This window comes from Pelophylax lessonae (genome assembly GCF_965119305.1).
Source record: "Pelophylax lessonae genome assembly, chromosome: 5".
Classification (NCBI taxonomy): Eukaryota; Metazoa; Chordata; class Amphibia; order Anura; family Ranidae; genus Pelophylax; species Pelophylax lessonae.
Window position 1 is genome coordinate 475,948,830 of NC_138772.1, and position 13,088 is coordinate 475,961,917.

At 41.4% G+C, this 13,088-nt stretch overlaps 1 protein-coding gene across 2 annotated transcripts in view; it reads left to right on the plus strand.

The window, feature by feature from the left end:
- The window catches only part of ESRP1 (epithelial splicing regulatory protein 1), a 111,999-nt gene that overhangs the window by 67,820 nt on the left and 31,091 nt on the right, over positions 1 to 13,088 (plus strand). For both annotated transcript variants that reach the window (XM_082258325.1, XM_082258326.1), the window contains exons 7-11: positions 561 to 671; positions 4,077 to 4,209; positions 4,293 to 4,335; positions 8,211 to 8,512; positions 12,628 to 12,846. In XM_082258325.1, the coding sequence (XP_082114451.1) occupies positions 561 to 671; positions 4,077 to 4,209; positions 4,293 to 4,335; positions 8,211 to 8,512; positions 12,628 to 12,846 (808 nt within the window). The remainder of the gene's footprint in view (positions 1 to 560; positions 672 to 4,076; positions 4,210 to 4,292; positions 4,336 to 8,210; positions 8,513 to 12,627; positions 12,847 to 13,088) is intronic.

Sequence of the window (13,088 nt, forward strand, 5' to 3'; positions counted from 1 at the left end):
ACGGGTTTTACATTTTTTAGGGCCTTGTTTATGTGGCTCCAATTTCAGCTGTTTAGCCCAAATTAGTTTATTTACTCAATCCCCACTAACTTAATCAATGGAGGACTCTTGATTGTAGAATCTCCAGGTGGCTGCTGGTGCTGCAAAACAGTGACTGCATTTGATAGGATGCAGTCACGGTTTAGCCAACAGCTATCTACCTGACCTTCTTTCCATTCTTATCGAGCTGGGTTGAAGGCCACCCTTCGCTCATATCTTTGGAAATCAGCCACATTTAGTATGAGAGCGTGTCTGCAGTTGTCTAAAGATTCTCATGGAATGCCCAGGTGATTTGGCAGGCTTTCGATCTATAGAGCCCCTGAAGCAACGGGCAATGTGTGAACCTCTTTTGTTACTCAAAAACCTTGCACAAACTTAGGTTCACAAAGTGGTTCATCAAAAACCTTGCACAAACTTAGGTTCACAAAGTGGTTCATCAATACCCATTGTAAAACTGGTTATTTTACAATATCAAATGTATTCAGAAAAGCAGACTTCAATTATCTTATTTGATTCTATAGCAGCAAACTGGAGACAATTGATGATAACGCCATTATCCGAGCCCGAGGTCTACCATGGCAGTCATCTGATCAAGACATTGCACGATTCTTCAAGGGTTTAAACATAGCAAAGTGAGTGCACCGCCCTCCTAAAACGATCCACTTCCCTTTACATTATTTTCCTCACTTCTGGCTTCTTTATTCATATTAAGTTATTTTGTTTTTTCTGTTTTTCCCAGTTGGGAAATTGCCATATCTTAGGGGGTGATTGTATACACCCTGCGGTAACTCAGGTAAGAATACCACAGGTGTCAGGACAGGGTTACAAGACCCTGTATTGTAGCAGTGTGTGTTGTCCCCCCCCCCCCCCCCTGAGCTGGGTTGCTGTATCAAGAACATTTTCAATTCTTTCACTTTTTCCCCTTCTGGCGTAAATTTTCTTTTGGATTTCACGGTAGTCTGAACTACCATGATTTTATCTTTGCATGTCAAAGCTTTATGGTTGCAGTGAATATTGTCTTTTGTTTTTTTTTGCTGTTGGGATGTCTGTTTCTTTTGATGACAGTGGGATAAGGTTGTCTTCCAATTAAACTGGGTATTGCACATTCTTATAATTTTCAAGAGGTCTAGGTTTTGCACTGCTTTGGATGGGTAAGGGTGTAACTCAATGTTGGGCCTCCTGTGAAAAGTGGACCACGATGGTCTAAACTGTCTTAACAAAACTGTTTTCTTTGCCCATAGCAACCATCTAAATAATGTATTTCCTTCTGCATCATAAGAGGATCTGTTTTCTATCCCATTTTAAATACTGGGACCTAAAAAAATTAAGGAAGTTCTTGTTACCCATTGCAAACAGTTTCTTCTTTTTAAAAATCTTTAATTGAGAAATGGTGGTTGGAGTTAAAATGATTGCTGCAGCAAAGAATATTTCTGTAGCACACTCTTCATATAAGGGTAATTTTTTTAAAAGGAAAGTATTCTTGTTAGCAGTAGCAACCAATCGGCTTTCAGCTATCCTTTTGCAGTTGCAGCTTAGAAAAGAACAGAAACAGGCTTGCTCAATAAGGACGTGCGGATGGTAGCGGTTATTGAAAGATGAAGAAACAATCAGAAATTGGCTAATAGGACTACAGTTAACTGCACTTGCATTATTCCTTGCACACCTTATTGACTAGACCAGACATTTTCTGGTATGGGTGAAAAAATATCTTTTATTTTGAACGCTTTTCATTCATGAGGCTCAAAACCTGTTGTTTTCTGGCAGTTGTGACTCTAAGGGTGACCAAGCAGGGACCAACACATCCCAATGATAACACAATCTGTAGCCTGTTGCAATGATTCTATCATAAGACTACCATCAAAATGGAAACTTGCACTTCTGTACATTGGAAATGCCAGTTCTATTAAGCTTGCTCACATATTGAGAAATATTTGCACACTTTTTTTTTTAATTGGAGAAAGTAGTCAGCATTTCACTAGACATTAACTGCATTGTACCAACATCTAGATGTGTAGTAATGTGCCATTTCCATGACCACACATTTTTTTGTAGCACAGTTCCAAACCCCTGCAATGTATAAGCGTAAAGTGTGTGTATATATACATTTTTTTTTCCTCTCCTTTATGGATGCGTGTTTAAACAGTGCTGAAACACAACATGATTATATCTTGACATTTTACATGCCTAGATCCCCCTTTGCCTAGATTCAGGCCTTACTGTACCATCAGCTGCAAGAGAGCCACAGGTTTCCTAGCATTGGTATTTCTTATCCTTTGAGGGACAAGAGAATTCAGAGACTGGTATATCGCTGCTCACAAGGGGAATTGGACACTGTCAAATTGTGGGCCAGCCCAGTATAACCCCTCCTACTCCCAGCATACCTCAGTTTTTTGCTAGTGGATGCCCTGGTGAGAAGTCTTTTTTGTTGGCTATTTTTTTTTCTTCAAGATTCCTGCTACATCGCTGCTGAACTGGTTTCCAAATGCAGCTATCCGGATCAGGCTTTCCTCAGCCTGAGATTGATGTGTTGTACTTGGACCCCACTTGATGTGCATAGCTATTCTGGAATGTGACCTTCAGGAACTGGACTTTTCATTGTTGTGCTTTGCAGAATTGAGTATACTGGCTGTGTCTCTGAAGGCTCACTCTGAGTAGGCTGAGCACCGGGTGCACCTTTAAAACCTGGTTGTGGCTGTTGAATTGTAGGTTTTGATGGACAGAGCCATCTATTAATTGGTGATCCCATATTGCTAAAAGCTAGGAAGGCTTCCCAGAACTTCACACAGGAGGGGTACTTTGACTGGTGTGTGAAAGAAAAGTACCTTTCATCCCAACAAGTTCTCCGTGAGATGAATCCTGGTCTTTTTTTCCCTTAGCCCCAATCAAGGGCCAGCTTTTAGCTATTGCAAATGTTGACTGCTGGTCTCCCATTCTTTAAGATTTTTATTTAGGGTGTTCTGATGTAGTCTCATTTGTGCACTCTTCTGGGACTGATTTTTTTATTTATTTTTTGTTCCCCTGGATGTTCCATGAACCATCATTTTTCTGATTTACTCACAATCTGCTCATTGCCATCACCTCTGTGAGGTGAGTGTCTGAGCTGGCAGCTTTCTACTGTAAAAAAAAAAAAAAAAACTGGTCTTGGGGTGACCAAGGTGGTGTTGAGGCCCAGGATTGTGTCTCCTCTGTTTAATTTTGGCTTTTCACCTCGAGACATTTTTTTTTTTTTTTTTTTTTACCTCTATCGCTCTCCAGTCCATAAGGAGATCTCCCCTCCTTTTTCTAGTTATAGTGCTGACAGTGATAGTTCAATTTGCAGCCACTCTGTTAATTTAAAAGGCCATTATCCCAGGTGGTCCCTGTAAAGAAGAACCTACTTTTGGTTACACAATTTCTTGGCTGCGCCGACAGATCATCCCCCATCCAAGCTTATGTCTTAAGGATCAGGTTCTACCCTTTCCTGTTCAGGTTCACTCAACTAAAGTGCTTCTTGGGCTTTTTTGCAACAAGCTACTTTTTCCCAGATTTGCATGACTCACTAAGTTTTACTTCGTAGTTGTTCAGGCCTCTTCCGGTTTACCATTTTGGGTGCAAGGTCCTCAGGACGGTGCTTTTTAATCTGCAGTTCTGTTTTCTGTGGGCTTGTGCTTTGTTTCTGTTGCCCACCCCTCAAATGTACTGCTTTTAAACATTCTAATTTTTGTTTTAAATTGCTGGGTTACCTTAATGGACTTGCCATAAAATGTTTTCTTATAGTCCATTGAGACACTCTGGCCCAAACAGTTTGTGTCTGATATTTCTCGTGGTAAGGCCTTGTCACAAAACTAAGGAATGCTGGGAATAGAGGGGGGGGTGCTACCTGGCTGGCCCACAAATTTAAAAAAAAAATTTGCCAGTGTCCAATCCTTCTGTAGCTAGCAGTATAACCCAACAGTTTTGGATTTCTAGTTTTCCTCCAATGGGCTCCAAGAAAAATTTCACAGAAGTACAAAAATCTTTAGTGTTCTGATTGCTGTCTATATGTCGGTTGTGTGTAGGGGTGGAGCGGCCCTTTGTCTCAATGCACAAGGGAGGCGGAATGGAGAGGCTTTAGTCAGATTTGTGAGCGAAGAACACAGAGATCTGGCTCTCCTGAGACACAAGCATCACATGGGAAACCGATACATTGAGGTACGTTCTGCTGCAATTTGATGAATGACTGTTAACTGCTTTTGGAAATCGAATAACACATAGCGTTGTTTTTCCTCTTCTAGGTGTATAAAGCCACAGGAGAAGACTTTCTAAAAATAGCTGGAGGTAATTGTTACAAGATATAAACTATACCACTTAATTGGCTGCAATGTGCTTTGCATGTAAAGCACTGGTGGGACTGGGCTATTCTTGGGAGCGTGGTCATGTCAATACAATTTGGTTCTGGAAACTGGGCTGTAATATCTGTCTCCTGCCAATTGCTCTGTATAGAAGACCAACTGGCTGTTGCAAAGGAGTTATGTTTTGCCTGAATCTGCAATGCCATAACTTTTTATGCAAAGACCGGCTATGCAACCCCTTCATAGTAACACCTTTCTTGTGCCTATTTATTAAATATAATTAAAAAACATATATGTTCTTTAAATTGATACATACCTTCTAAAAAAAAAAAAAGTTATTGGCATAGACCCATGTAGATGAGTGATTCCTTCCTTACAAGGCAACCTGTAAAACTCAGAGACTGCCTTTTTGCCAAGCTCCTCTCCTGAAAATGCTAGATGTTTGGCTGCTACAGTAATTCTTGTAAACTGTCTTGTCGGTGTCTCAGAGTATTTGAGTAATGGAGCAGGACAGCCAGGCAAAAAAAGTCAGTATTGGCAGCCTACGTAATTTTCTCAACACACTATTCATATTTTAAGGTTTGCCATGCATCCTAAAATGTAAAATCCCCTTAGATCAAATGTACAGCAGGGGGAACTGCTTAAAGCAAATCTAAACCCATTAATTTACCAGTTAAAAAAAAAAAACAGTTCAGGGACTGCATTGTTGGCCAGACACGTACAGTATTTTGGTCATTTGATGACTGAGCGATTATTCGTCGTTCGAAAGAGAATTGTCCAGAATCTTATAGAATAAACTAATTTCTATGTTCATTTTGATTATAACATACATGTATACACTTTAATTGAAACTGTAAAAGTTTTCAGATCCATCAACCTTAACCGGGCCCATTGTCGAAATCGTCAGTTTAGTTGGGTTCACTAATGGCACAAATGTCGAACAATCTTCCTGAAAATTACCAGTTTCGGCCGATTATGTGCGTGTATGGCCAGCATTACTGTCATATGGGTTGTGCTCTCAACCAAACTGTCAAACCATACAATGGCTGGTATCATAACTGATTGCATGTGCAGCCCCATGGCAGTTGAAGATTCAGAGACTAAGATAGCAGTTTCCTTGGCTGAAAATAACAGGAGGGTTTACTTCCACTTTAATTGGCTATTGTTTGAATGGATTTTTTTTTGGTAGGCCTTTGCATTACATAATTTTGTTAGTTTGAAAGATTCTACACTTCAAATTGTAATGTGAAAAAACCTTTCTAGTGTACCTAAACCACTCCGAATTTTAAAATGTGTGTTACATTCGTGCAATCTTTCGGGTAAAATATAGAAAGCAGCGAACACTAAAGGCATACCTCTACCTATGCAAAGTGTGTGTGTGTGGCGCTTTCTTTTTTTTTTTTTCCTCCGAAAATGGGTACAGAAACTCAACCACGAGCCCCCCACCCACACTCTCTCTCTCCAAACTGCATCAAATAGTGGAAGGGTTTTAAAGAGGCATTAAATACCAGGGGTGCATTACAAACAGGATGCAGAGTTGGGGGGGGGGGGGGGTTTGAGGATGCGTTATGTACATGGTGCAGAGGTCATCCTTCTTCCATAGCTGCTTACCTCTGCATCACCTATCCACATCTCCCTTTCACCCCTCTTCAGCTGGGGTTGCAAAGCTATCACCGCTGCATGCAACCCCCCCCCCCTTTCCTCTAATACCTCCATCTTCTCCCCATTTCCTTTAAAGCTCCGCCATATTCTATGTCTTACATTTGTTGATGTATTAATTAGAAACGCCCAGTCGGCTCTAGTACTTCTCCGCACACTGTAGTCGGCTTTGCCTCTCTCACTTATAGGGAGATCATCCACTGGAGTTGTCGGCATCTGCATTGCACCCCGGGCACCTGCATCTTCCTTGTCCCCATCCTGCACCCAGTGCGAGACACTCAGGAGATCAGATCCATTGGAGCCAATGGGAGACAAGCTTTCACTTGTAAACACAGAAGCCAGTCTTCTGTGTTTACAAGTGATGTGGGGGAGCAGAGGGCCTAAGCCAAAGGTAGTGGAACGGAGTTCCACCAAGTTCCATCTGAAAAAAAAAAAGCCCTGTGTTCTGCATATAGGTTATTTTTTATTTTTTTTTTATAAAGTCCATATTTGGAAAATCCATCAGAAGAGTCCGTCTCCCAGTGACAGTGCAATCCCACACACCGTTATTTCTTTAATTTATCCACTTCCATGCCCTTTACCCCATCTATTGGCGGCCTTTCATCTGCTCAAATGGACCTCTCTATTTTAGAAGAGGTCAAACGCGCTTTCAAGAGGGTATATATAGGCACTGCCTTGCCGCTTCAGCAGCCACGATCCTCAGCTCCACAATGTGGTGACATATACTGTATATAGAAAGGAAGAGGAAGATCCAGTAATGTAGACAGCTTCATACTTTCATCCTTTTGATTCATCCTTTTATTAAAATAAGAAACTGGCTCCCATTTCAGAAGTGAATATATAGCAGAACTCAGCAGTATGACAAGGCGACCACAGCCTAGCCTTATTGCGTCACTGCCCAGCTCTCACGTTGCACCCACTAGGCTTTCTCAAAGATTTAGGAGCTTAAACCTTGAGAAGGAAAAGTAAATTGAGCACAAAGTGAGGTGAGTGGAGACGTAATCGCGCTAGGTGGAGCTGTGGTCGCCTTGTCGTACTGCTGAGTTATGCTGTAAATTCACTTCGGAAAAGTGTTTCTTTTTAATAAAAGTGGGTAAAGCGGTCTACACTACTGGATCTTCCTCTTGCTTTCTATATACAGTATATGTCAACACATTGTGGCGCCGAGGATCGTGGCTGCTGAAGCAGCGGAGCCATGACTGTATGTATGTATGTATGTATGTATGTATGTATGTTTGTTCAACCAAACTGTCAAACCATCAAATGACGGGTGTCCTAACTAATCATATGTGCAGCACCACGGCGGTTGCAGATCAAATGGAAACCGCTTAAATAGCTGGGAAGGATAGGAGGGGTTTATTCTGCTTTTAAAGGCTGTTAACAGATTGGCCTCTACAAACTAGCACTGCCTAAAATGTGGATCAACTGAGCATGTGCAGAGCAGGGTGCGAAAGTGTTTTACTGGATTTTATACGGTATGGACACTTATTTTTATTTTATATAGTTATACCTGCAAAAGGAGCCAGCCTGAAGTGATCTAGCATGATCAGCAAACGATCGCCTTGTAAAAAACCCAATCTGTATAAAATAGAAATGAAAGGCAGAACATTTATGTATAGATAAAGAAAAAACATGAATATAGGAATTCCTTTTCTCACTTTTTTTACAAGTGATCACATTCCCCTCTTAGCTGCATACAAGGTGGGGGAGGAGAAGTAACGGTTCACTGAGCCTCATAGTGAATGGCTGTGGAGGGGGGGGGGCATGTCAGGACAAGTCTGATTTTTGGAGGAGAGCACACTGATTTCCCAGCATAGCTAGTGAACTGATCACGCTGTGCTCTCCTGCTTGGTGTGGTCAGTTTTTAATAAGCAAAAGCAAAGGGACTGGTTGGGAACCTGAGAACCCATTGCACAGATCTGGTAAGTAGAACATATTTGTTATAACTTTATTGCTGGGTTACAGCAAAAATCTGAAACCTTCTGAAAGCATAAACAATATTTGTTTAGATGAAGAATTTCCATCTCAGGCCAGTTTCTAAGCCCAGCTCTGGTGAGCCAACATCTAAATGTTAGTCCTAAACCTCCTAGATGGGCATCAGCAATATACATTAGCTTATGCATGTAGTTGGCCTGTTACATTGAATATAGAAAAGTTTAGCTAAAACTTTCTGCTAGTTTAATTTTTTCCCCATCTCCCTAGGTACATCTAATGAAGTGGCTCAGTTTTTGTCCAAGGAGAACCAAGTGATTATACGCATGCGGGGTTTGCCCTTTACTGCCACTGCCGAAGAAGTGCTAACGTTCTTTGGGCAGCACTGCCCTGTGACTGGAGGCAAGGAAGGAATATTGTTCGTTACCTACCCTGACGGCCGGCCGACAGGAGACGCTTTTGTGCTGTTCGCCTGTGAGGAATACGCACAGAACGCACTTAAGAAGCACAAGGACTTGCTGGGCAAGCGATACATTGAACTGTTTAGGAGTACAGCAGCAGAGGTGCAGCAGGTATGTGCAGTTTTAGAATTTCTGCCTTAGCCATTGGCTTCTTTTTTGCATTTGTTGCATTTTAGTTGCATTTGTTAGTATAGATCGATAATTGTTTGAGGCCAGTTTAAGTCCCGGTTCACACATATGGAACCCTGCGAATCCACTGCGGATTCCTGCATCGTGTTCAACACGTAGGCAGTTCACACTGCCATATGCAAATTGCTGGGGGTGTCAATACAAAGTTTAACGACACCCCCAGATCAGTTCACATATCGCAGTGCAAACTCAGTTCGGACATGAATCGGATCTCATAGGTGTGAACACCCATGCGATCCGAATCTGGTGCGGACCAAAAAAAGGGTCCGGTGCGAGTTGTGTCCAACTCACACAGACCTTGCATGTGATTTGTAAAGCAGTGCGCTGCGAATCATATGTCATGTCTGTTATTGCAGAATGTGAACCGGCTCTTTTACACTGCATTACTGTGATGCAAAAGTATTAACACTGGTTAACACAAACCATGGTGTTATTCATATAGAATGGCTTTTCTTATTCACAATAACCTATGCTTTCCCGGTGCCGGGATAAGGGTAGGCAGTAGGGGGTGGCTGCTCTGGGCACTGTGGTATGTGGGGGGAGGGGGAATTTGGGGAGAGGAAGGGGGTAAGAATTGTTCTAGGAGCGGACGTTTTTTTTGGGGGTGGTGATTTAGGGGGGGGGGGGTTGTGTTTTTAGGGGATGGGGTAAGAGGGTTTGTGTTTGCAGGGGGAATTTGGGAGGTTTATGCTAGGTTATATAATGGAGGGGGAAACCATTTTTGTGGGGGGAATTTGAGCTAGTAGGAATGACTGTGAGGTATTTGTGCTAGGAGGAGAAATTTGGGTTGGGGATTTTTTCTGGGAGGGGCAATTTGAAGAAGTGCGTGGGAGAGGATGTGTACTCGAAGGGGTAGAGGATTAGTACTAAGAGGAGTGTGTGTGTGTGTGTGTGTGTGTGTATATATGTATATATATATATGTATATATGTATATATGTATATATATATATATATATATATATATATATATATATATATATATATATATATATATATATATTATATACACATACCATTTTTTTTTTTTTGGGTTTGTGGTAAAGATTTGTGCTATATGAGAGGACATTGCAGCAGGGGGGCAGATTTGTAGTGGGGAGGGGGGGGTTAAGCATGCATATTAGTCGGGGGGGGGGGGGGGTTGCAGTTTGGCATGTTCAGCTTGGGCTCTACATGACCTTGTCCTGGCACTGATTACAGCACACAGACAAACATTCTGTGCTGTGATATGCTGAAAGAAATGGGAAAGGTTTGTTAAGATCTATACATGACAAAGTCAGAGGGCTGCCTTATCATAACACCTTAACATACATGTGTTCTTTCCCACCACTGAGTATAAATATCACACTTGTCAGAACAGAAGATACTTGGACAGAAGTTCTGCCTGGTAAACGAACACACTGCAGTCAGCGTTTATCTAAAATGAACATAAAACATGACTGCAATGTGATACAATGTCTGTTTTTAAAAATGTCTTACCTAGGGTTTTTAATCTGGTTTAAAGTGGAACTTCATGCTCTCAATCAACATTGACTATTTTTAATCCTTATGCTGCTAGCATTAGTGAATACATAGGGAAATGGGGAATTTTTTTACATTTCTTCAGCTACTTCCTGGTTTCTTGCCTAGGCTGATGCGGTCATACATCCATGGAGTCTTCAGGAGAGGAGGGAAGATTCTCAGCTTGGCATATGCCTAAGATAAGGGCAGATGGATTCCAGGAAGTTAATGATGCATGAATCATCTGCCCTTACTCAAGATGGCCACGATCAGAAATGCTAGGGGGGGGGGTTTCAAAATGATTTCACAGCAAAATAAAGCATGGAGACATGGACGAATGGGGAGATTGCTTTGAATAATACAAATGAATTAAAGCAGTAGTATCCCCAGAGTAAAAAAAAAAAAAAAAACCCCTGCAAGACAATGGCATAATGTGCTAGTATGCATCGCATACTAGCACATTATGAAACCCCACACGGTCGCCCGGACACCGCTAAGGGAGGTGTCATGATCCCTCGGCGTCTCTTCTGGGTTCCAGCGCTGAGTGGCTGGAGCCGCGATGACGCCGGACCTTCAGAGTGCATTCGCCGCTATATATACTTACCTGTAGGTAAAAGTTAAAAAGCGGAATATACTACTGTTTTAAATAGCATTTGTGGTGCTCAGATGCAGTGCAGTTCCACTTTAAAGCTATAATTTTATACATATTGACTGATATTTTTTTTTTTTTTTGGCATATTACAGTGTGGATTGACTTTTTTACTGTATTACATTTTCATACATAGTATGTCACCATTTTAACGAGACCGTGACAGAAGAGCAGAAGGAATAAAATAGGAATAGCTTTTTTCCACCTTCCATGTTGTCTGCCCATGTAATTACTCTATTAATGTTTAACAATGTTGATGTAATGCGGTATTTTTTTTTTTTTCCTTACCTTCGACCATGTGAATTCCAACACTGTGTAAACACAACTACCGGATGCACTCTAGTTCTAAAACCTACTTGTTCTCTTAACAGGAAATATTCTGTACAAAATAAATGATGATAAAAAAATATAATAATTTTCAGTGTTTACATTTTTTATACACATTCCTGTGTGTATAAAATATTTAAACACCTTAAAATGATATTTTTTATCTTCATTTATATGGCTTATTTCCAAGGGAAGCCTGGTCTGTTTATTGCTCTACATAAGCCAATTAGCCATAACGTTATGACCACTGAACATAACTTGTCGAAGCATGGACTCCGGTAGATATCTGAAGGTGTGCTTGGCATATGGTGGCATGATCTATTCTTTTATCGTGCAGCAAGTAATAAACTAATATTTTGAAAATATTAATCTTTATTTTTATTTGGATATTTGCAATAGCAACCTACCTCATTTAAAGTCCCATTATCCTTACGCCCCCCCCTGTTGTATACAATACTAGGGATGGAGGTGGTTGCTGTGATGCTTCAGATCAATTATTTCTTCGTGCTTGGCATATGGTACCAAGCTGTCAGTCTCAGATCTTAGAAGTCCTGTAAGTTTCACAGTGGGGCCTCCATGGATCAGATTTGCTTTTCCAGCAAGTCAAACAGTTACTCGATTTGACTATAATCTGGAGAATTTGGAGGCCAAGTCAAAACCTGTTCCTTAATATGTTCTTAACCTTCTCAGACTAGGCCACCTTCTCAGACTAGGCCACCTTCTCAGACTAGGCCACCTTCTCAGACTAGGCCACCTTCTCAGACTAGGCCACCTTCTCAGACTAGGCCACCTTCTTTCTTTGCTCTGGGAGTACCAGTTCTGATGCTCACGTACTTATTGTAGGTGCTTTTTTGGCAGTGGACATGGATCAGCATGGGCACCCTTACCATTTTGTGGCTACACAGCCCCATGAGCAACAAACTCTGATGCACGATCTGTCCTGACACCTTTCTATTGGAACCAGCATTTTTTTCAGCAATCGGAGTAACTCCTCTGTTGGATTTGACTACACGGCCAACCTTTGCTCTCCACTTGCATCAGTGAGCCTTGGCCACCCATGACCCTGCCGCTGGTTTTCCTTCCTTGGACCACTTTTGGTAGGTCCTGACCACTGGAGACTGGGATCATCCCACAAGAGCTGCATTTTTTCAGTTGCTCTGGCTCCGTCATCTTGCTTAGTATAATTTGGCCCAAGTTGTTCAAGTCTTTACGCATGCCCATTTTCTGCTTTAAACATGTCAACTTTAGGGACAACGTATTAATTTGTTGCCTAATCTATTCCACCTACTTTTGGTCTATTGCCACAAGAAAATCGATGTTCACTGTATCGGTCAGTGGTCATAATGTTATGGCTGATTGGTGTATGTCCTAGGTTGGGAGCGCTGATTAGTCGAAAGCACACCTTGCATGTTGCAACAAAACCTCTCTTAACTGATGAAACCTTTTAATTTGGTAAGTGTGTATATGTATGTACATATTATAATATATGTGTTGTATATCCTTTTTTTTTCATAGATAGACATACACCGCATCTTGAATATACATATACAATTTTCTTTGCAGGTACTCAACAGATACTCTTCTACACCTCTTATCCCTCTTCCAACACCACCCATCATTCCAGTACTACCTCAGCCATTTATCCCTCAAATCAATGTCAGAGACTGTATACGGCTGAGAGGTCTTCCATATGCTGCCACAATAGAGGATATCTTGGATTTTTTGGGTGAATTTTCTGCTGATATCAGGACACATGGAGTTCATATGGTGCTGAACCACCAGGTAAGTTATCTGCTAATTCTGCTTTAATCTATAATTCAGATGCAATGTTTACTCAGCTTTACTCAGTTGTATACTATTGTTACAACCCTTGTGTCTGAGCACTATTGGGGTTTAGTATGCTCCGTTGATTTGGGCCATATGTCCCTAGGAATCAGGTTTCTCGATGGCAGGTATGCACAGGTGTGTGCCATCAGCCTGTAAAAAATCAATGTAAGGCTGACAAGTACTACAGATGTTTGCTT